The 23222-nt window shown below is 40.9% G+C and overlaps 1 protein-coding gene across 1 annotated transcript in view; it reads right to left on the bottom strand.

The window, feature by feature from the left end:
* Positions 1-23222, bottom strand: part of LOC108623853 (ly-6/neurotoxin-like protein 1) — a 73477-nt gene that overhangs the window by 11170 nt on the left and 39085 nt on the right. The window contains exon 2 of the mRNA XM_018022693.2: positions 18833-18963. Within this exon, the coding sequence (XP_017878182.1) occupies positions 18833-18963 (131 nt within the window). The remainder of the gene's footprint in view (positions 1-18832; positions 18964-23222) is intronic.

Consider the following 23222-nt stretch of genomic DNA (forward strand, 5'->3'; position numbering starts at 1 on the left):
TAATGTTTTGCATACATTTTTAAAAAAGATATCTAATTAATGTACCCAGAGGGTAGCGGTATGCATGAATTATCTCTATTTCTGTAGAATTTATTGTACCTTTCGTGAGATCAGGTGGAACTGTTCACCTTTTTGTCGCAATTCATAAAGACCGTAATCCTGTTCGTGCAGAAGGGCCGATCTTTTTTATCCCCGTAGAAAATTCGCAACGAGTTAATACCGTGACACTTGTTTTTATCTGCGACCGATGCATCAATCCGGGGTATTACTTGATCCCGAAAGTATTTCGTCATAAAAAATCGTTTAGAATTTAATCAACGTTGAAAGAGACAGACATATGGTATAAAAACCAACAGCTAGTCTATAGTATTTTCAATTCTTCCAGAAAAACAGTGTATAAAATAACTAATCCTAACTCACGATTATTTTAATGATTGTACATAGAATTCCGATTGATACATGCCTGCAATTTACATTTCATGTTTATCTCACACTTCATGAAACTGTGACTTACACTTAAAAGTTTGAATACCATGAAGCATCAACGGATTATTAAAATTGTTCGTATAATAAAAGAGAAATTGCGAAATGACAGCGTGACTGACGGTGAAAATTAGCGTTATGGAAGTGGACAAGGTTCAATATTTTCCCAGTGAAACTGGGTAGAGCGATATTGGTCGTGTCTGTCGGGGCGAATACGAAAGCTAAGAAGGCAGAGGGGAGATCCTGTTCTATCTCGTCGATCCCGTTGAATCGGGCATTCCGTTTCGCCAGCTGCTCGCCTCTTATCGGGATTCCTGTTTCTGAATTAGCAGGAGAATTCCCAGCGAAGTTAGCAACTGCGCCAGGAACCGTGCTAAAAGGTTTCAAAACAAAGTACCCACTGCTTCTTTGTCTTTGCAATTCTTTTCTTGTATCTCTTTGATATGCTAATCTAGCTAATCCAGCTTTTTGAAAATTTTAAACTTATTCACGTTGCCTTTCACTTTGTAATCACAAATTTGAATTCCTGTTTAACTTTTTGCTATCATTTTTATATCGGTGTTACGGAATTGCGTTGCCCGAAAATTTTTTATAAGAAATTGTTTCTGGATTTCATGTCATGTTTATTTTTTGACTAAACTCTCGTCCTCCGACGATATTTTATTTTCCCCCACATCTTATAAAAATCAGAAATCTAAAAAATCATTCGATGTCTCGAATTAATTCTCGGTCGGGAGAATTTTAACGGCAGGAGAGAAGTCTTGTATTTCGAGGCGTCGTATTTTTTTCAACGAATCGTCGCCACGACATGAATATGCATTTAATGTATACGCAAACACCGGGGCGAGAATATCGCGGAATTAAGTAGCGTAAAGGGGAGAGAGAGAGAGAGACTGGTCTCCAATATAAATTCAAATTTCACCGCTTCCATTGTGCTCTCCTTTCCACGGAGGCGACCGATTACGGATTTACCCCCAGTGTTTCAATCCCTGCCAACCCGAAAACCCGATTTACCATTTCTCGAAAATAATACTCCGCTTTCGAATTCGAAATCGATCTACCACGTCCTATCGTGTGAAAACGACGAACAGTGAGCGATTCATCTTCGACAGAGGATCGTATCTCAAGAGCAGGCAATAATTCCTGGCTCGGGTAAAAGAGGAAGGACATTATTTACATGAGAGTTACATACACAGCTGGAGATTTAGGATAATGATAAAAATATTGGATCACGGCTTTCGCCGCGTTACATAAATTCATTCTTTCAGCCAACCAATTTCTCCGTCGATTGTTCGGCTGGAAAAGCTCACACCTCATCCCTTATTTCCTCCTTTATCCCTCATTGTTGGCTTTCATCCGGCGAACTTGGGTAAGAGAGAGAAGGGGTTAAGCAGATTAAGTCCTGAGAGAGTCAGCTACGACAAAGAATTCCCCGGCTGTTTGTTTCGAGAAACATAATCGGCCCTCTTCACCAGTTTAAGAAAATCCTCTCTCCGAGTAAACTTGCCATCAGGTCACCTGACTCGCGAATCGATCATAAATGCTTTTATTCTATCTAAAAGTTTCGTCTGTTCCTTGTTTCCAGCAGAAGAATTCGCAGCTCGAGCTTGTAAAATAGCAATAGAATTAAGAAGAAGAACTCCATTAAACGATTTGTTTCATTTTAAATGGTCTTACTGAAGAATTTCCTTAATCGAAGAACTGTTCCATATTGGAAAACTTTTCAAGAAATTATTCATAATTCGCAATCGGATGGAATATTATCTTGCGACGAAATAAAACAAATCTCATATTCCATGGGAAGCTGAAAAGTCTTTAAAACTGATGCATCAAGAAACCTGATTTCCTTCGCAATAAAAATCGTCAGTACCTTCGTATAACAGGAATAACTCGAATTTAAGGATGGAATCGGCGCGGATGGTTCATACGCTCGGCCCCATTTGTCGGGCGATCGATCCGGAGAGCCAGACCAGTTATTTCTAATTCGAACAAGATTACTCCAATTTCCCGTAATAAACCGTGGAAAATACAGCGGACTACGGGAAAGCTGGGAAAAAGAGGTCTCGATTCGGACCGGATCAGAATTCCAGATGCGGGAGTATCGATAACTGAAGTGGAAGAAGGAGAGCGAACTAAACCCTTATCGCGCTGACTGCCACTGTCTTAAGTGTTTCCTCTGACCCTCGAGAGGGCTCCTACCAACCGGAAATTGACCGCCACCTTTCGGTTAAACCACGATTTCGGGGGAAAATCGTCTGGAAAAATGCTGTGTTGATTCCTAAGAAGTAATATTTTATCTTATCTTATTTTCCGATATAAAATTAAATAGTGTTTCCTACGTATCGCGACGAATAAAACGATTGAACAGTCTTGAACATACAGAAATGAAACTACGTATTAAAAAGAAGATTCCTATAAGAAGCATGAATTCGATTAGTGCATCAGCAATCTCTGTCTAAAGGAGATTTATTTCGGGTCCGATGAGAATCAATCAAAGGACGTTGGGAATCTAATGGAAAGCATTCCTTCCAGCGGGATATCGGCTGCGGATTTTATTTTCATACACGATGGCTGGTGTGGAAGAGCGTGTTTCCTCTCGCGACGCACAAAGGGACGGCGGCGTGGGCGTGAAGCGGAAACGCGATCGCAAAAGACGTCGATCACCGGGCGAAACGAGTGTGGTCCCGATCAAAGTGGGTGGCTCGGATGCGAGTGCACGTGTGCACTCGTCGTCACACACAGACGGTTTTATTCGTCACGCAAAGGAGACACGGGCACCGAAAGGGGTGGGTTTTATCGATGGCCCCAGTCACCGGATTCGATACCGACTTTCAGATTGAAATGCCTACTCCTAACGGTGAATCGAGCTCCTCTCGGAGACCGTCTTCGCGAGAGAGATCTCGTCGAATTTTAAGCAGCTTAGTTTTTTTATGGGTTCACCCCCCAAGAGGATTTTTTGAATTGGAATTGGTCGAGATCTCGCGGGCTGATCTATGCATTGCTGTCGGGGGACGATCGCAAGAAAATTGTTATTACTCGTAATTCAATATTCTCTTGCAGAAGATTAGGAAAAATGAAAAACATGCTGTACATACAAATTGTACATATAATGTTACATATAAATTAATAAAAAGAACATAAAATTTTTAATAGGAATTAATCTTAAAAATACGTCAGATATTCATTGAGGAGTTCAATAATGAAGATAATTCTAACGAGCTTAATTCAGAACGGTACAAGAACGACTAAACCGGGTAATAGAACTGGATGAGTAATCGGGCAATAAATTTCAACGCTCGCTGCAACAATCAACTAGAGAAGATTCAGAAGGAATTCAAGATTCACTGCCAGTCACTAATTACTTCCAACACGCAACGTTCGTTCAAAAGCCACGAAAATTAACGCGGTTCTCCGCGAAATAAATCCACCTTGGCCGTGAGACATCGGACTCTTTCTACGTGACTCCCATCGTAGAAAACTGTGCAATCACGAGAGTGCAAAGTTAACGGGGAGAATCGTTGCTCGCGCGTGAAGCCCGAACACGCGCACTTATCGTCGCCGTTCAACGGGACGCTGTTTAACTTCCGCCGGATCAAAGCGGTAATCCGACGAAAGCTCCGAACACGCAGCGGCGTCTCGTTGCGCGGTTTGTATCGACTTGTTTGCGAGATATCGCGCGAACTTGGTAAACGGTTTGCGGTAAACACGACTCGTCGTTCAGCCATTTTCATGTCCCGCGTCCAATCGGCAATTTATACAGGTAGACAAATTATTCGATACAAATCCTGTGCAATAGATATGAGTCGATATAAAATGATTAACTCTATTTAATTTACATATTATTTAAATACCGAATAACATTTTTCTCTTCTATAATTAAATGATGAAGTTTTTCATTTAGGCAGAGTTGTACGAATTAAGTATACTCGAACTGTAATGGAAAATTTGCCGTGTAATGTAATAACATACACTAAATGGCAATTAAAATGTAAGCCCTTCACGAACAGGTTCGCCCATTCTCGGTGGAGCCAATATGAGTTCTAATACAGTAACAGCGTCGTTTACGTAGGTGTAATGGAATTTATAGTGGACTTTATTTAATTTGTGGTTAATAGGTTGTAGAAATCGCGTCGTGGTTAATTAATTTGCGGAGCATAATGGAAAATCAATAACTACGTGCACAACGATTTTAATTTATTAATACAAATAATACACAATTATAATGGTTGTTTATATCAATGATTTGGAGACAGAGATTTGATAAACGTGCATAGATTATTACTGATTGACAGTAACTGATAAACGGCTGTTAGTAAATGATTGATACTAATAGGCGATAGAAACAGGTTGTCAATAGTGACTTGTGACATCATTCGTAGGCGCGATGTCTATAATCATCCGAAGAAGGACAAATTTCAACCATACAAATCAATTAACAGTTCAAATGCTTTCACATGGCGATACTAGAATCGCGATTATCATAGCGATTCACTGCGCGAAATGATGCTGATTATTAGAAATGACGATTTCCTGATTTACTGAATGTTCCAATTTCTGTTCACTGGCTTAACCCTTTGCACTTTATTTTAAATCCCAATGTGTATTGTCGTTTCCAGCATTAATATTATTACATATAAAATGATAGTGAGTAGAAATTGGAACAAGGAATTACGACATTCACTATCTAATTTATATTTCGTTAAAATGAAAAAGGAATTCCAATTCTGACAATTAAAACGAAGTCCGAAGTTTGATGAATATTCCTTAATTAAGTATAATTTCATCAGAATTCGTACAAAATAATTAAAACTTATATTTGAGTTTTCCTTGGTCGTCAACTTCATTCTGCTTATTAAACAGAATTTGAATCCTACATAAAAAAGTTGAATCGCATCTCTTTACTAGATATTCCAGCACGCCCCTGGAAAAGTAACTTACGGAAGTAAGGAAAGAATTATTCCGGAAACGGCGGTGGCACGCGTGTCCCGAGCGAAGTTTAATCGAACCCGAACTTTCGAAGCGTCGTTTGTCAAGTGGGGTGCGGCCACCCCCTAAGCGGAGACCGCTTCGACGCGCATTGTGCGATTCCCGTTCGCTAGTTAAACCGCGTCGAGAGGAAAATCTTGTGCCTTTCCCGTGACACGCATCTTGAACATTTCTCGACGTTTCGCAGTGAGAAAATTCAAATACCCATTGAAAAATGAGTAACATAAAAATACCATTCAATACACAGAAATATATGAACTAGTGTGAAATGCTAGCTCTATCTTATTTGAACGTTTCAAACGACGTGGCATTTTTATTTAAAAACTGTTAGCCTAATCCATGACATTTCTTTCGTTCAAAGAAGGAAGCTCTTAGCCATGGACTTGTAAAATTGAGATGCAAAGTATTCGAATAGGAATTGAGTCCCTCAGGAACAATAGATAGAGGAATCTCGTACGGGAAAAGAAACCGTAGCTAGACTTAACGACGCGTATCGGAGTCTCTTTGTACGCGTCTACTTGTAAGTCTCCCTCACGGAGGAGAAACGTAAATGAACTGCGTCCATTTTAACAAACGGCATCGAGACACGACCGGCTGTTCAATGTTTTCAAATTACGCAACTACGTTCCTCTTCCATTTTCTATAGGAGATCGATCATTATGCATACTGATGGAAAATGTAGTTTTCCTTCAAAGGAAAACCGAACCAACTATGCACGTGAATCCTGGAATCGTTTAACCGTGTCATGAATAATGTGAAACGGGATGCTTTTGTGAGAGATACTTTTGATTGCGTCCGCTTCCGCGATAAGGAGCGAAATGTTTAGATAAGAATGGTAATATGATTTCGTTTGAATCGCAAGATTTCCCGTAAAATTTGAATAGAATTTTTCAACAGGATTTCACGGCGACATTTTATAAACACATCGAGATCATAATTCGTAAATAATATTGAATTTTTATAAGTTTGTTTGTGATTAAAGAATATTGACGTGACTTCGAAGAATACTGACAGGTTTTCCTTTAATGGAAGAGGAATTACAATTTTATCTGACTATGACTCATTTCATAACGCAAATTCGCAACGTTTGATTGACATGGGTTCGGCTAATCCATTTCGCGGCACGAAGCTCGTTCTCAGGCATCGTTCGACAACCCCCGCAACGAAACGAGAGTCGATCGATCAGCCACAGCCACTCAAGCACCTCGCCGGTGTGCCACTTACTTACTTTCGGCACTCGTTCGACGGTGTACAACCAGTGATACAGCAGGACCGTCACGTCGATTATCCGAGGCCTTGACTGGTTGCCTCTATGATCGATTATCCGGCAGCCTAAGCGAAAATCCTTGTAACGGAGTTGTACACTGGTTTACAGCACTCTTATGGATCATCGAAAACGGCTACAGTATAATCTGACTTATCTGACTGACGCGCTATTTGTATGATACTAACAATGGAAAATGATGTGCCGAGGTTTTATAAGATTCACATAATTGATAGTCAAATTACAAAGTCCAATTGACGAATTTACGAAGAAATCGGGCTAATAAACAATTTCACTTGAGAAGAATTTGAGTAGAAACTGTACAATCAATTTTCTCTTCTCGTTTTTCACAATTTCCATTAATTTGTTTCATATGCAATTTTTATCTCACCTCGGCAGGCCGTTTTCGCTTTGAAAGCGTGAACCCACTCCGCTCTGTCACACCGTTTAAATTTCTCGTTTACGCGACAACAGACTTCCGCGCGCTGTAATTGACTGAGTAGAGGGACGAGCAGGGGAAAAAAACATTTTCCACCGTAGAAGAATACCGCGGCAAATTTTACGCCACGCGCCAGATTTCGCCGCGCTTTTTACGAAACGAGCCCCGCGTGTTTTGCGAGGGAGGGTGTCAAGCGAGCAGGAAACATAGTCGAACAGTTCGCCGAGTTAAATAGTATTTTTCAGCGTGGTTAACCACGAATTCAAATTTCTCAAACCAGAATCGGCTTTTCGACCGTAAAAAGCGATCGCGACTCTCAGGTGAGATTCGTGCTTCCTTACTGCCTTAAGTAGCGGCGCGAATTTTGTTTCTATCCAAAGCGACCGATCGGATTTTGTAAAATCATGAATTAGAATGCATTCATTTATCTTGGAAAATTGTGCAATCAATTGTCATTACTATATTGCAGATGTTTATGCAAAATGTAACTCACAATTTCACAAATGAAATATAAATTGAAATTTCCTCCACCATTCAAAGTAATAAAATGTATGCTTCGTTATATGAATTTTTATATTTTCTGCACAATTTTGTTATAAACGCATAAAATTCGCAGTGTAGTCATTATGTCGTGGACAGAAATTTTTTCATTTGAGTTATCAGAAAGTGAATTCAAGGATCAATAATAATTTAATTGAACACAGTTCTTGTATAATATAATTAGAATAGTATGAGAATTAAAGACAGTACAGCAGCTTCTTTTTAAAAAAACCAAACACGACTGGATGCTGTTCGAGCATCGTTTTCGCTTTTAGAGTGGCAATCGACATGGTGTGATGGTGCCATTCAGTGGGAATAAAAGGTCGACTCTCGCGGAGAGAGCGAGCGCTAGAGTATCAAATATGGTCGAACCAGCCATTAAACCTCTCGTGGTCGCGATAATTCTCAGGCGTATCCGTTTTCGAAGCCGCGAAACGTGATACTAGAGAAATGTACTGTGTTCTACCTTAAAGAAATTCGAGAAGAGAAAAGGTCTCGTCGGTTTTCCGATATCTTGTACTCGTTCATTTTCAGAAGAACCAGGAATGGAATGAACGACAAACGTGATAACAGATGACAAAGAGAAGCTCTGAGAGGAGCATGCGGCAAGAATGCATAACAAAAGGAACGATGAAAGCAGAGATGACTTATCTCCAGTGAAATGATATTTCATTTATCCGAGCGCGCGACGTTTCAAGTGAGAACTTTTTAGAGGCGATTAAGTTCATCGGATCGTATTTAAATGTAAGAGATCTGAATCTCCTAATCAAATATGGCAGTACGACGCGGTGTGGATCACCGAGCGTGAGAGATATCGCTGGAAATATTATTTTCAAAGACGCGGATGTGTTTGCGAATCGAAGCGCGGGTCCCTTTGAAATTGAAGCCCCAGGAAATTGGAGCAAGATCATCCTTATTCTGCAAGGCATATTCGTTCGAGTTTGCTCCCGGCTCAAAGGCGGTCTGCGAAAATTCTAATAGACTACAAATTTAGTTTTACGCTTTATTAAACGCGCTATAAACTGACTTCCAATGGACTTTGCAGCAATAATAACAAATAATAACGTGTAAATTAAAAAAGTTATTTTGTCCGTTCATTTGTTTGGCACGCGAGATTATTTCTCTGACTGCGCCATGCAGTCAACTCGGTAGAAGAGAACAGTATCTAAAACTATACGCAGGAAAATGTCTGGGAAAGGTACAAGGAAAGTGCCCTAGAGGAACATAAGGAAAACGCAGTTGCTGGCATCGGGGAGCTGAAAATGTGTTAACAACCTAAGTGATTCCGTAGACCCAGAACGTTTGTGTTACCCGTTCTCTCGGCATTCGGTAAATCCGCTTGAAAACCACGGGCAGGGAAGCGAGACGGGGAGGGAGGGAGAGAGAGAGAGAGAGAGAGAGAGAGAGAGAGAGGACAGGCCTGGAAACATGCCTGTGTGTGCGATGCAGGAAAACGAGAAACGTACGCGAAAATTGTCCCGGCGGAACGATAAGGTTCGAAGGAAAACGCGGAAACCCGCCGCCCGTCCTTTTCTCGTCGCTGTTACCCGACGCGAGTCTCTTTCCCTCCGTCTCTTTGTTTTCCGTCGTTCCCCAAACGGATCGCGCCTAGGCGACGTGTATCACGCTCCGGTCCAAATGTTTTATGCATTAAAACGCGGGAAATGGAACGTGGAAAGACTCGCGACCGGAAAATCGTGCGCCGCTTTGATACATCGTTCCTTTTTTACCCTCCTTTCTCTGGCGCCGGCCACCTTTCCCGTGATTCTCAGCTTCCCTGTCATTTTTCATACTCCTCCCTCGATTGTAGACATCGAAAAATAATTAACGACAGTGATTCGATCGCCAATTCCATCATTAAATAATTTTCGATTAAGTGTCGTCGAAAGAATCTCAGGAAAAATCTGGTGAAACTTTTATAACAAAATTGAAGTCATTAAATTACTGTTTACGATCTTAATTAATTAATCTAAATTATACTGTTTAATGTAAACTTCTGAAATTTGCTAAGAGCAATTTCTTTGAACTATCAATCAAACAACTTCCGGGGGAAACTGTAACAGGATTGAACAAGAACGATAACGGATCGTATAAAATAAGCGCAGTACAGGATTGATAAGAAATTGAGCGAGGAGAATGGTAGGGGCGTTGTTGGATCAGAACCCGAAGGGGATGAAAGCAGTAGGAGAAAGATAACTGTGAGTCCAATGGACGTTAAATATTTCATCGCGTTTCCAATGTTTCCCAGTGCATCGTTGTAAATATTAGAGGCGATTCTGTCGCGTCTGGAAACGTGTGAAGAATCGAAATCGGGGGAGAAAAATATAAGAATATCGAATACTTCGACTGTCTATATATGCACGTATGCAGTATTAAAGCGTTACGTTCAAACAATGAGATACGATGTATTTCATTTTTGCCTGTTCATACGAATTTATAAAAAACTGTTTCGTGAACTAATATGATGTGAAAGAAATATTTGACTTTTGAGATAAATTCTAAATGCGCACATTTACGTGATGAGGTAATAAATTTGCAAAATTATCACAAAGAACGAGTTCGGATCGACGTGTTGATAGACTTATGCGATCTTATATTTGGATCGTTCGTCGATGGTCGGACGGCAAATACGTAGAGCCTCGGGACGAGGTAGTTTGATTTAGAGCTCGGATAGGCAAGAGATTGCGGTGCCACCGCAGAGCAGCTGCATCGCCCAAGAAAGCAATCGAACACGTTGATTAAACGCGGTCCGCCTCGCGTGTATAAATAGTAATATTCTCCTGCAGTTCACTCTCTCTTTCCCGCTCTCCGTGGCCCTTGGTTTTTGCGCATTTCCGGAAATCTTCCAAGGACGCAGCCAATGGAAACTATCAAGCTCATTCTCGATTTAAAGTTCACTATCGATTCTGACAATAACGCCAGAATCAATCGAGTTTCATTTGAAGCTGACACCGTCGCTTCTAAATTGGCCAAATCAATTTGACGAATTAAAATCACGAATTCCTCTTTAACGCGTGTTTCACGGTTTTCGAATTACCACTTTTCCCCACATTAATTGCACTTATCTTTGCACTCCCGGGGCATCCTCTTTAAATTTTCCTGCTTATCATTTCCTTTTAACTCGCGCGTTTTTTTTTTTTCTCGTATAAAAACGTTAGAAGGTGTTTTTTCCCCAGTCGCCTACTTCTAAAATCTCGCACGCCACTATATGTATTCGAGTTTGCCATTTTCCTCGATTATTTCTCCCCTTTAAACTTCTCGGCATCTTCTTCGGTGGAATCGCGTAACGAGCTTCCCTTCTCAATATTTTTACATTTTTTCTCTCAACCCGGAATCTCCATTTTCATAAACGATTCCTCCTTATTTCCGGCGGCACGGAGTTTCCCGCAATATCCGATGCTGAAAACTGGTGGGTAAAAACCATAATATAAAGCCGGGCGCATGGGACTCGAGACCCGGTTCCGAACTCGAGCACTCCACTCCGGCCAGCCATGCCATTTAAACCTCAACGATACGAACACACGTATATATAATGCACTTTTTTTCATACGAGCTAACTTCCAATTCGTGTGGAAGGCACACTCTTTTCGACCTCATTTGCTCGCCAAACTGCCAGTGTAAATAATTACATCGGCAACTTTACGAGCACTCGAATATAACGTATCATGAAAATTTTCCCCCTAGCAAGTTAACAAAAATTAAATAAAAACTTATATGTATATCACTACAGAGTGTCCGAGGTTTTTCCGGGGAAACGTCGTCAGCGTATTCTATCCATGGGAATAAGAAAAAGTTTTACATGAAATTCGATCAATAAGACGGAAGAGACACCCTGTATAATTGAAAATCTATATTTGAACGTGCAAACATGTTAAACTGTTCATTTGCACAGTTCATTCACCAATGTTTTTCCTGACGTGGTCGGCGTTTCCTCGCGGCGTAACACAATTTTTCCTTGTTTTTCTCCCTGCGCAATCCACGGCGGACTAGATAGGACAGGCAGGCGAGTGACGTGCACCGCTTTTCATCGTTACCGTCGAGAAACGTCGCTATCGATCCTCGGTTACGTGATATATCGTGTCTTTCCAACGTTGTTCGACCGGATAAAAGCCCCCGGTCAGAGCATCCGCGACACGCGAATTCAGGCTACGGTTACTCATAGGATCAGCGCTGCTGGAATCAGATCACGCCGTGAATCGGCATCAGAAACTTCTGTCTCGCTGGCTGCCCCGCCGATAATTCCCAGCCGATTCTCCCATTCCGAACTTTCACAGATTTCATTTTCAATCCGGTCAATAGCGATTTTTCTATAGAATAACTGAATATGCCGCATGGCATCAGTTGGCTTTCTCTATAGAAATCGCCTTCTATTAAGAATCCCAACAGTTACGAGCAAACGTTTGTTCGAATTCTGTATTACAAATTATAAACGATATAAAATTATTGTGACTAACTACTCGTGCAGCAAATTAAAATCTCATGAAAGACATTTAATTCCGTAAATACTTTGTTCAACATCTCTGAGATTTCGGTTACAGTTAACTTACAAGTTTCCCCTTAACGATTCTTGCAGACAGTGAATATTAAATGTATTATTTACCAGCTAGTAAGCTAATGAAATTAGTCATTCAAGCGTCCCGAAGTTTAAGCTGGGAGGCATGAATAATTTACGAAATTCTGTGCGAACGAAATTGCTTACTTACATCTTTAAAACGCGGGGGATGAGAAGGGGTACAACTGGAAGAGTAACGTTTATTATTCTGTTCCGAGCGAAGACGATAGCGTTTCGTGCAGTTACGCGCTCGGCGATCTTCCAACCGCGAGTTTCCACGTCCTCCCAAACCATAAATATAAAGCAACTACGCTCGTACGTACATATCTACCCCTTAGGAACAGATGGCTCGCGTTATGAGCCCCCGATGCGTCATCGTTTTGGTTTACAACGATATATCCTTTAGCAGCGATCAGCGAAAACCGATACATCTTCTCAATAATGTAATAGAATCCTTAAAATCATCACAAATCTTTCTGACGTGCTAATTATAAATAGAAATTATATATCAAATGCGAGCTAATTAAAAATAAAAAAATGTTGCAATATCTGAGATATATTTAATAATAAACGTATGGAGGCTTAGACAAAGCTGATTTAGTCTCGACAAACAGGGGACGTCTCGTTCCATTAAACGTCTGATATGTTAACAGAGTCCCGTATCGCAAGAGAGGCAAGCGCGGTTCTCTTCCTTGTAGAAGAGAAGAAAATCGAACGCCGCTCGTGCGGACAAATCGGATTAGTAATTGAATCAGCAAAGCGTGCTATTACTGCTTCCTCTCTGTGCTTCTTGACGCTGATTTAAAATCATCGTCCGCTCGAATGCTTGACAATGTTATAACCATGAAATTACATTATGGATAGAGTCTTTTCAACCAAACTACCAGAAGTAAATCTCTGTTGGTTTGAAAATAATATTTATAACAAAGATTGCATTAGCTCTTTTTTAAAACAACTTTTTAAACAGCAGACATTAATTCGAATCAATGAATTCATAGTGCAAACGTAATTACTTCTGTTTAAAATGAATAATCGATAAAGAGGAGTAAAGGATTGTTTTTGTTGAAGAAAGAAACGATTCGATCATCGCGGTACCGTTTCAAGCCCCCCGGGGTTACGCGTTGGCTTCGGATCTAACCGGAAGTCGAGCAGAAACCGATATTTCTACCGCCTTATTGGGATTATCGCACAACCCGTACGGAAATCCGTTTTCGTCGTTAAAAAAAGGGTTGGTTCGTTCTAGCGTTGCTTTGAATGAATCGCGGTTTAACGAACCGCGGCGAGTGCCTCTGACTTTGAAAGGGGTAATTATTCCACCGGGTAAAAAGCATCGGCATCGATAAAGAAGCAAGAGCGACGGAGAGAAACGCTCGGATCTGACAAGCGATATTAAAATACATTCAATACCATGAGCGAGCGCGGATTCTTCTTCTTTTTTCTCACGAGTGGCCCATTGTCTATGAGAGCCGTTGATTGAAGCCTCGATTCAAGACTTTCCCTGTCCCTTCGACCGTCTCAATTCCTTCGGACGGTTCATCGCTGGTCCACGCTCGGTTTCAAAAAAGGGCATAAGAATTCTCCCGACTTCATTGACAGACAACGAACTTAATCCGCGACGTCCGGTTTCTTATCCATTTCGGACTACTTACTATTATTATTTATACAGAAAAATTATTGCGTGTCATGATCATTAAGCGTGGAGTTCGTAAATAATTTATGGTTTCAACAGTGAAATATTTTATGTAATTCTTTAAATGTTAATAAACTTTACGTGTTACAAATATTACTTGAATTCGTTACTGGAAAAGTAATAAATAATTATATTATCGTAATATTGCGATAACTATTACTTGAACTGTTTCAGGAGAAAATCAGAAACCGAGTGGGTAAAAATGTTGCTGTGCCAGACAGTACCATCGAACGAAAACCCGTCCTGGTAAATCTTTATAAATAATTCCACGGTATACTTGTTGTTTCCGTTTTCCCCACGTACCCACTCCCAGCCGGAGGAAATAATTCCATTGGAAGAGAACGAACGAAATTCACGAAGGAGCAGGAGACGCTCGTTGAAATATTTCGAGCGTGCCAGAATCCAGTTTCGCCCCGTGATTCAATCGAGTCTGACCGACCATCTGGAATATTTATGGGGCACCGTTCGTTACGGGAGAGCAGACCTCAATGCGCGAAATTGAGATCGATTTCGACAGCATTTGTCGACAGGAGTGGCTCCCATCGTGCAGTTATCGCGTTCCGATTCATCTCCTTCCCAGAAATCGGTTCGTTTCTCATTTTCCGAGAATCAACCCAATTTACATTTTTTTCTCATACTACATGAATTATGTATAAACACCGATTCTTCTTTATGAAAACTGCTTATGTACTAGTTTGCATTTTGACGTAATTTTTTATACAAGATTTTAGCTCTCTAATTATAATCTCTATTTTTATCTTCCACGATAATAAAAATGTACAATCGTTATACAAATCATTGAAGCTAGAGGAGGAATCGCTGAATCGTTGAATTCAATTTAACAAGCTTTATCTTCTTTATTGATAAATCCATTGCGAGACCCATTCTATCAAAACGCCACCACCGGCAAAGAACAATGCCAATCGTAGCCGACTCTCGGTCTGGCTGCCAACAGGGTTAATCGATACGTAATCGAATCTGGTAATCTGTTTATCGTGTTCGTGCACGTGTCTCGCGGCTCATGGAGCCTCGAAGGAGGTACCCACCGTGACACCGTGGATCGTCATGAATTAACGGGTCATCTGGCTCTGGTATCCGCTTCTGCTGTCTCTTCGACTCCGCCGCCATTCCCCAGTCGTCCTGGCTTCCGGCTAGATCGGCACACCCGTGACTGCATTATTATAGCAGCGGTGGCTCAACCCTCGGGTATTCTACCGACGTGGCCTCCGAATTACTAACGCCAACGCGGCCTTGGTACTAATTAACGTTTTAACCGTCACGTCAGACGATTCAACCATAACGTTTGTACAACTCAGAATTTCCCACTATTCCTTGTTGAAATTGATCCAGCCCGTGTTTAAAAAGAAGACAGCTTCATTTACATGCCCTAGTCATTTTTTGATAAAGAGTTAACGAAACTTTCTGAATTTCTATTTTAGCGATTTCTAAATCGGGAATGAAGGATTATGCAAATTAAATTGCTATTGCCTAACGGGAAAGGGAGGAAAGAATCTTCTCACGTAGAATCTTCATAAAACTGGGTGGATCTAATCAACATCGCGATCGAGCTTTCTTCCCATGTATTCCCATTCCTTTAACCAGGTTGCCTGGTTACCGCCCTCCCGTTCTATTCTCTCACTTTGGATCTTTCCCATCGGCCGCGTGGCAGCCGAACGGGCGAAAGCTCGTTCGGTAAACCGAAATGGAATAATAGAAGGCTCGCGGGAGCGAGAAATGGCCCGGATATCGAGATCACCCGTTCTTCCCGCACTATCGGCCGAAGAATCATCGTTTGGAATGCGCGAATCGATTGTCTACACCAAATGAACTGTGGATCATCTTGGCAATTTTTCACAATTTCCTCTTTGAAAAGGATAATGGAGACGAGATTTATAGAATTATAACCTTATTCGAATCAGGACAAAAAAGTTGAGATAACGTAAAATGATGTATCAGACTTCATAAATAAATCTCCAAATAAAAAATGGATTACCGTGTATTAGAGAAATTTTATTTAATCACGCAGGATAATTTATTAATCTCTTTGCGACGAGTTTACGTTTCATACGGCTGGGAATGAAGTATAATTCTTGTCTTTATTAAAACAACCCTTATGCGTTTCGCAGTTTTTCACGGTGGTAGTCATATTACCACCGTATCCAGAGGAAGAACAAAAGCTTGGAAACCCTATTATCGCAGACCATTTTCTTTTCATTTTTTAACCAACCCTTTTAGGAGGGAGAAAAAAGCTCTCGACGAGTCCGCTGCAATAACGAAAGGAAAATTGCACCCCCACTGTCTCAGAGCAGACTCGAGGGGCGCACTTTATAATTCCTCGAGACGCACACTCTAAATTTATTAACGACCGCTGCGCAGTTTTATTATTATCAGATAAGACCGAAGTGTAATTTCATTGTGAACTGGAATAATTTCTGTTATCGCGCTCTCAAAGAGCACGGCATAAATTCGCCTATTTGATGCCGTCTCGTTGAGAGAAGTTTTGTACGCTGCTTACAAACTTGGAGAACTATTTTCTGATCTTTCTTCAGACATAAATTATGAATAATACTACTGGAAGTGTAATTTCTCAAGGATGGCCTGAAACGTCCCCGGCATGAAACGGAACATGTCTCTTCGCGGGACAATTCGTTCCTTCGGCGCACAAAAACACGAAACAGAGCCGCGAGTTGGAAACAACGACGATTACCCGCAATTAAACGATCGCGATCTAAGTGTTCTGCTCTAGTTTCTCAGACAATACTCTGTCTCTCCCGAGACTTCTTCTCGGAGTTCATTGAAAGTTTCCCTGGTTTTTCGCCACTAATTTCACCCGGCTTAGACTCTAAATAATCTCGTTCGGACGTAAGAGAAAAAGTTTCCGCCCAAGAGATTTAAATGACTCGCGATCAAACGGAAATTACGGCTCTATAGTATCTTCTCAGATTTAGTATCTCTGAAGCAATTAATTCTAAATAGTTTTATTTTATATTTCATCTAATGTGCCATGCATCTTTCTCTTATATCTTGTTTATTTCGTATTTTTATTCTACCAAATGCATACAATCACTTATGGTCTATTATAAAAGTCTGCTCAGAAAATAAAACACAAATATAATGTGCATACACGGTATTAAAAATTATAAAAAAAATTTATGAAAAATTATTTGAAGAGCCAATTTATTTGACAAGATTCTTTCTTATCGTTTTAAGAGCCAATTCATTTGACAAGATTTTTTCTTATCATCATCAAGAATCCCTTTTTCTTCAAATCCATCTTACACGAGAAGTAGATGAAACCCGAGCGGTTGGTGAACGTCAGAGAGATTTCTTTGATCGAGAGCCAAATGAGAATCAATTACGATTGCAGGTATCGTTCCGACGAGCTGGAAGCGCCGTTATCGATTACCGCGAATCCTGTTTCCTTTCGCCGTCAGGAATTTTTACTACGCGAAATCGCAGCCAACTTTGTTCCCGCGTCCGTGGCGGGAGATCAAAGGATTTAATATCGCGGATTATTTGGCGCTTGCGAAAAGAACGGAAACGATGTCACGAATTTGGCCACGTTTCCCGTGTTCCCCGTTTAAGGTACATAAATATTGTAATAATATGACATCATACGATAAGAGATCCTCGTGGTAGAATTAATTTCATACAATTAACGAATAGAATTAATTGAATTATTGCCGAGTCGACTGATTTTTCTCTTTGATTTTTGTTTCTTGCAATCATCAAAGCAGACGTGATAACGTGATAAGATCAAATTAAAGGATGAAAGAAGCTTCACAATTCTGGCTAAGAATTGTTTTCCCAGTAACGAGGTTTGCAGCCTTTCGGACTGATGAAAGTGGTGGCAGGCGGTTCTGTTTTTCATCGCAAGTTTATCGAGCGGAGGGGAAAGACTCGACCGGATGGAAATTGAATAAAGGCACCTGAAACGATACACCGCGGAATAAAGAGACTGCTGATTGCGCTTCGCGGCTTTCAAAGCTAATGAAAATGAACCTTAAACAAGATCCTAACATTTGCTTCGAGGAAATGGTGGATCTTAATGAAATTCCGCTATAGCAATTAATGAAGATGGAGAAACTCACTAAACGAACGTCTTAAAGGAACATCTAATCAATTAGTGGGAACTCCTAACAATTCTTATCTATTTAAAAAATGTAGACTCGTTATCTAATTTCTTCTCTAACTATCTGCGATCCGCCACAATTCACTCGGAAACTGCTTGAAACTCCGAAGAACCTCTAATACCCGGAAACACTGTTTGGGAACTGAAACTCCGTTCCAAAGGCAAGTCCGGTATTCTTGTGGCGCGAACAAAGTCCCGGAAACGATACTTTACCGCGATAACGGGGCATCAAACGTCTCGTGGCACGCTGACGGAATAAAGTATAAGGCCTCCGGAGGAAAGAACGTTCGGCATTCGGAAGCTCGATGAACTGGAAGAGCCGGATTTCGTATTCCGCGGAATAAGAGAAAGGAATAGGGAAAAAAGTGGGGGCGTGGGGGATCGGGGTACGGTCGACGTCGCGGCGCCATCAGATCGTTTGACACCCTTCCAAAGTCGGCATTATTTACCCGTTTTTTCGTTCCAACGCCGGATTTAGCTGAGCAGATTGCGTTCGGTTGTTGCAAGCTTGCAAACACGCTAAACCTGGCCAAACGGAAGCTCTCGTCTTCCGGTGCATTCGGGGAAATCGATTAGGGCCCTGGCATCGCGGTTAAACACGCCTTTTTATTCCCGTTAAATCACGACTATCGATTCATTATTAACGTGTATACGAGAAGATAAAGAATACAATGAAATTAAGAGGAGGTAATGAATTGAAAATGTTAAATCAATAAATTCCAGAGGAATGGACAAAATTTACTTACGATGCACCATTCGGCCGAGGCAGGACACTCCTTCAGATGCATGTGAGCGGTGTAATTGATACAGGGCGTGATACTGCCCACTCCTTCGTTGTACTGTCCGCATACGTAACATCTGATTCCGTGTGCCAGTCCTGAAACAACAAGAAACGTTCTTTAATTTAAATCACACATAAATCCATGAATTTAATTAAATACATTTTGCTCATTAAAATATATAATATAAACCAATTGGACAATATTTATGTCCCTTACAAACACATCCAACCCCAATACATCTTGGCTCTCAAATCCAGAGGTTACCGTGTGACGTATATGAACCGATTAATAATTCCCGATTAGCATAAACGAGACAGAGGATCAGAGCGATAAAGGCTGAGGAATATCGGTAATCGCGTTACGCTTCGATAAATCAAGCGGTATCGCGCACCCTTCGACTTGTACTGCGGGCAGTAAAACCCACTCTCCTATGGAAAATTGCTTGCGAAAGTAGAAATTAGAGACCGGTTTTACTCCGCTTTGAAGTCGAAGGGCTGCGAACTTTTCAACCTGTCACCCCCTCTCCCTCCCTTCCAGTCCTGCCGCGTCGCGGCGAGCTTTGAACTTCGAGACGCTGCACTGTGCAAACCGGGGTTACAGAAATTTGATACCCGAGGGTGTTCTCTTTGACTACAAATTTTCTGGAAAACTTACTTGTCGCCGTTCAATTTTTTCATACAATGATTTTCATTCAATTGAATTAAGTACATTATGGAATCGTTTATGATAAAAAATAAGCACACAATTATATCTAATAACTGTAGAAATCTTTGGAATATGTTGTCTCAAGAAAAGTCGTAAGAAATAACCGGCCCCCCACTAGTTCGTAATGTTCTCCAATTTCAAATGAAGTATTTTTGTCCAGTTCGCGGTATGCTTTTCCAGCCACTTCGATAAGAGCTAACTTTTCCAATTTCCTCGGAATTCGACGTACATTTATAAACGTATACGTACATGCATTTTCCCTAGATCCCTTCAAAGGAATCTTTAGTTAAAACCAGCAGAAGATAAATCGGTGTCGCTAGCCCCATCGCGAGATTTCCACTTAGAAATTCACTTAGATTTAATTACTTTCCTTCTAAAAGTTTCATCTACATAAACAAAATATGACACTAAATGCTGTTTAATTACAATCCAAGGAATTGTTATAGTTAACAAATAATAATTCTCTCGTTCACTCGTTTTGTTTAATTTACAATAACTTGGAAAATTCGCTTATCGTCTAAATGGCTCGATTTCTTATTAAGAAAGCGGTAGGTAATAACCCGTGCGCCGAAACGTTTTCCAAGTTTTCGCTTGTTAAAGATGAGATTGGCTCAGAGCGAGGAGCGTTGAGTCAACATTGGTGAGTCCCGGTTAAACTTAACCGGAAGTTCCGCGCGCGTGCTACTCTTCGGCCCTGGCGAATCCCTTCAATTCGACAACTTTAATTCCGCGTTCTCGTCGCGAGTACGAAAGGAGAACTCGTCGTTGCCCCTCCGAGCGAAATTAACACGTTAATTGGCATGGGACCGGGCGCAATCTTATAAGCCATTCGGTCCGGGACCGACTTCGCGCTTAACGCGTTAAGTTCTACCAAACTTCCTGCATCACATTCTCGAATTCGCTCCATTATTGTCAACGAGTCCCCATTTTGCAAGAGTTACCTTAATATCTCTTCCCATTGTTACATCATCACGGTCGCATTATGATTGATACGAGTCTAGAAATGTTTTAGACAAAAACAGCTTGTGTGAAATATTAAAACTGTTTTTGGAAACTTTTAAGTTTACATTAATAGAACAATTATAAGCTTTTCTTTTCTGATTTAGTCGAAAGATCTATAGGCTTTACCCTAATTCCATTAACTATAACGGCAAACAATTTACAAAAACTAGCAAAGTCGTTTGCCCGGCGAATGGCGATTCTCCAAAAGGGGCTACTCGCGGATCGATTAATTTAAGAGTCGGTGGTACGTGAAAATTGATACGACCTATAAAACGAGTTAATCGTATCTCGTAAATTCCCTCGGTAACTACTCCAAGGAACCTGGGTTTCTTCCCCACCGTCAGGCTAATCCCTTGAGAATTCTCTCTTTTTGCTTAATACATTTTCTAGATTAATTTAGCGCAAAAAGAATTGGAATTCATTGTCATTGCATAATTGCATTAACGTGAAGCATAAGCAATCTTAATCGTACTTCGTTCTGTGTATCGTTTCTCATCTCATCCTACCTTTCCATTTATCATTACAATTTGCTTTTCGTTTATCCACAAACCTCTTGCGTTCGCTTAAGAGATACTGTTATTTCGCGTGACATTCTGTACATTCTATACTCCTTGGCCACGTTACAGGAAGTTTCGCGAATCCTCGAATGCGAGACAGAGGCTGTAGCGATAGAAACTTTCGAAATCCGCTTCCGCGGTTTGCATTGTTTCGCGGCATCGTGCACCGTGTTCGTCTGAACGAGATAAGAAATCGTATCCGGTGTCTTTTCGGTTCCCGTGTCGAATCCGTGTCGACGTCACGGTTCGTGCTCCGAAGTTCCTCGCCAGTGAGTTACTTCCAAGTTGTTTTAAAAAAAACAACCAAATAAATATTTCGCTGAACAAAATGTAGCTCGAGTTTGCTTCCAACTTTTCACTCGAATTTCGTCAAAAACAATTATTTATGTTTTAATGAACGAAAACTTTAAGATTAGATTAGATCATGAAAATTCTTTGCCAGGTGAAATTACGTAATCGAAGTTACGCGGGCATCATAGCCGGCAATGTCTAACTGTTAACGAGTGATAGTTCCGGTTGTGGAAATCTGCGGCGGTAATTGCGGCCGTGTTTCGAGATAGAGAGCGAGAACGAGCCGAGCCGAGGGTCCGACTAGTCATTGTCTACAACTACTTGGCCCCCCCAGTAGTTCGAACGAAGTATTGATTAACCTGGGCCTGGTGCTACCAGTTATGCCATCGACTGGGCTAGTTGAATACTTTGACGTAGTTACCTCGCCGATTAGGCGCGCTCCAATGTCTCCTATTGATTCCGTCTGACCAGTTACTGTCCTGCACTACTTAATTGCTAACGCGATTCACTTGAGCTCTTCTGTTACAATTTAATAATTCTTCTCAGGTTTACTGGCCTCGTTTTCATCAACATCAATTATATGCCATTATCAGTCATGTGATTCTGTTATTTATTGTCATTTAATATATGAATTATCATATGCACGCGTGTAAATTGAAAGCGCGATGATTTCGCGATTCGTTAATAGAGAAATTGATTCTTCGCCGGAGTTTGCTGTTCGAAACGGTGGTCGTTCATTTAAATGCGTGCCACTGCGTGTCCGGACGATAGCATCTAACGGCAGTGATGGGAACCGTGGTGAAATATGTGACGTTTACGACTGCCATGAATCAACGGAACCGAATCAAACGCTTGAGCCAAACGCATTATCGTCAACTATTTACTCCTAATCATCCCCATGCGTTAACGCGCAACATTTTCAAACAATTAACTCCTTAAATTTATGTAAAACGTATTTGCCAATCGTGAAAACGTTCAGCTGAATTCATTCCAATGACCGAACACGATTTATCTGATGTCTAACAAATATATGTATTTCATGCGCTTCGCCAGATAAGAATCGTATTTTTCTTTCAATGACGTGAAACTAATTTCGCCGGCCGACGCGGTGTATCAAATATTCACAAAGGATGCACAACGGCGCGTAGCACAATGGCGGCTGCCTTTGAACGAGTATAATCGAGTGGGGACGCAAAAATTTACGGCCACGCGGAATGAACGGGAACCGACGCTTCATCGAGGTGTTATCGTTAAAAATGCGCACGCGAAAACAAATCTGGAGGGCGGAACGGTGGAGGGGAAAGAAGAGGGCGCGACACAGAGAAGATATACTGTTGGTGCCCACCGGAAATTTACAAGCAATATTTTTCGTACCACGAATTTTTCCCGCCCTCCCTCCGTCGACCGAAAAGCTTGTTTCGCTTTTCACCCTCCCGTGACAAGACTGTCCCCTAAACGCGTGAAATATTGCATAGTGCTTGTCCAAAAGCTTACCGATTATTATGGCGATCTCCGAGTTTGTTATGGTTCGAGCCTGGCGAGGTCGTTTTTTATATTTTTCTAAATACTTTTTGGAATCTATGAGATTCAGGGATCAGTTTAAACATGATTTATCATGTTTTAGCAAACTGAGATTTATTAGTTCAGCAAAATTGAGTGACGGTTCACCGATCGTTATAAATGATATATGATACTGTTTGCTCTCTTAGAACGTTTATTATTCTGAAGAGTTTGGGAAATATTAGAATATAGGAAGTGGACTAGAATCATACCAATTTGGATTTTGTATGAAATAGTTG

Source organism: Ceratina calcarata, unplaced genomic scaffold (genome assembly GCF_001652005.2).
Source record: "Ceratina calcarata isolate Rehan_Ccalc_2016 unplaced genomic scaffold, ASM165200v1 scaffold291.2, whole genome shotgun sequence".
In the NCBI taxonomy this organism is placed as follows: domain Eukaryota; kingdom Metazoa; phylum Arthropoda; class Insecta; order Hymenoptera; family Apidae; genus Ceratina; species Ceratina calcarata.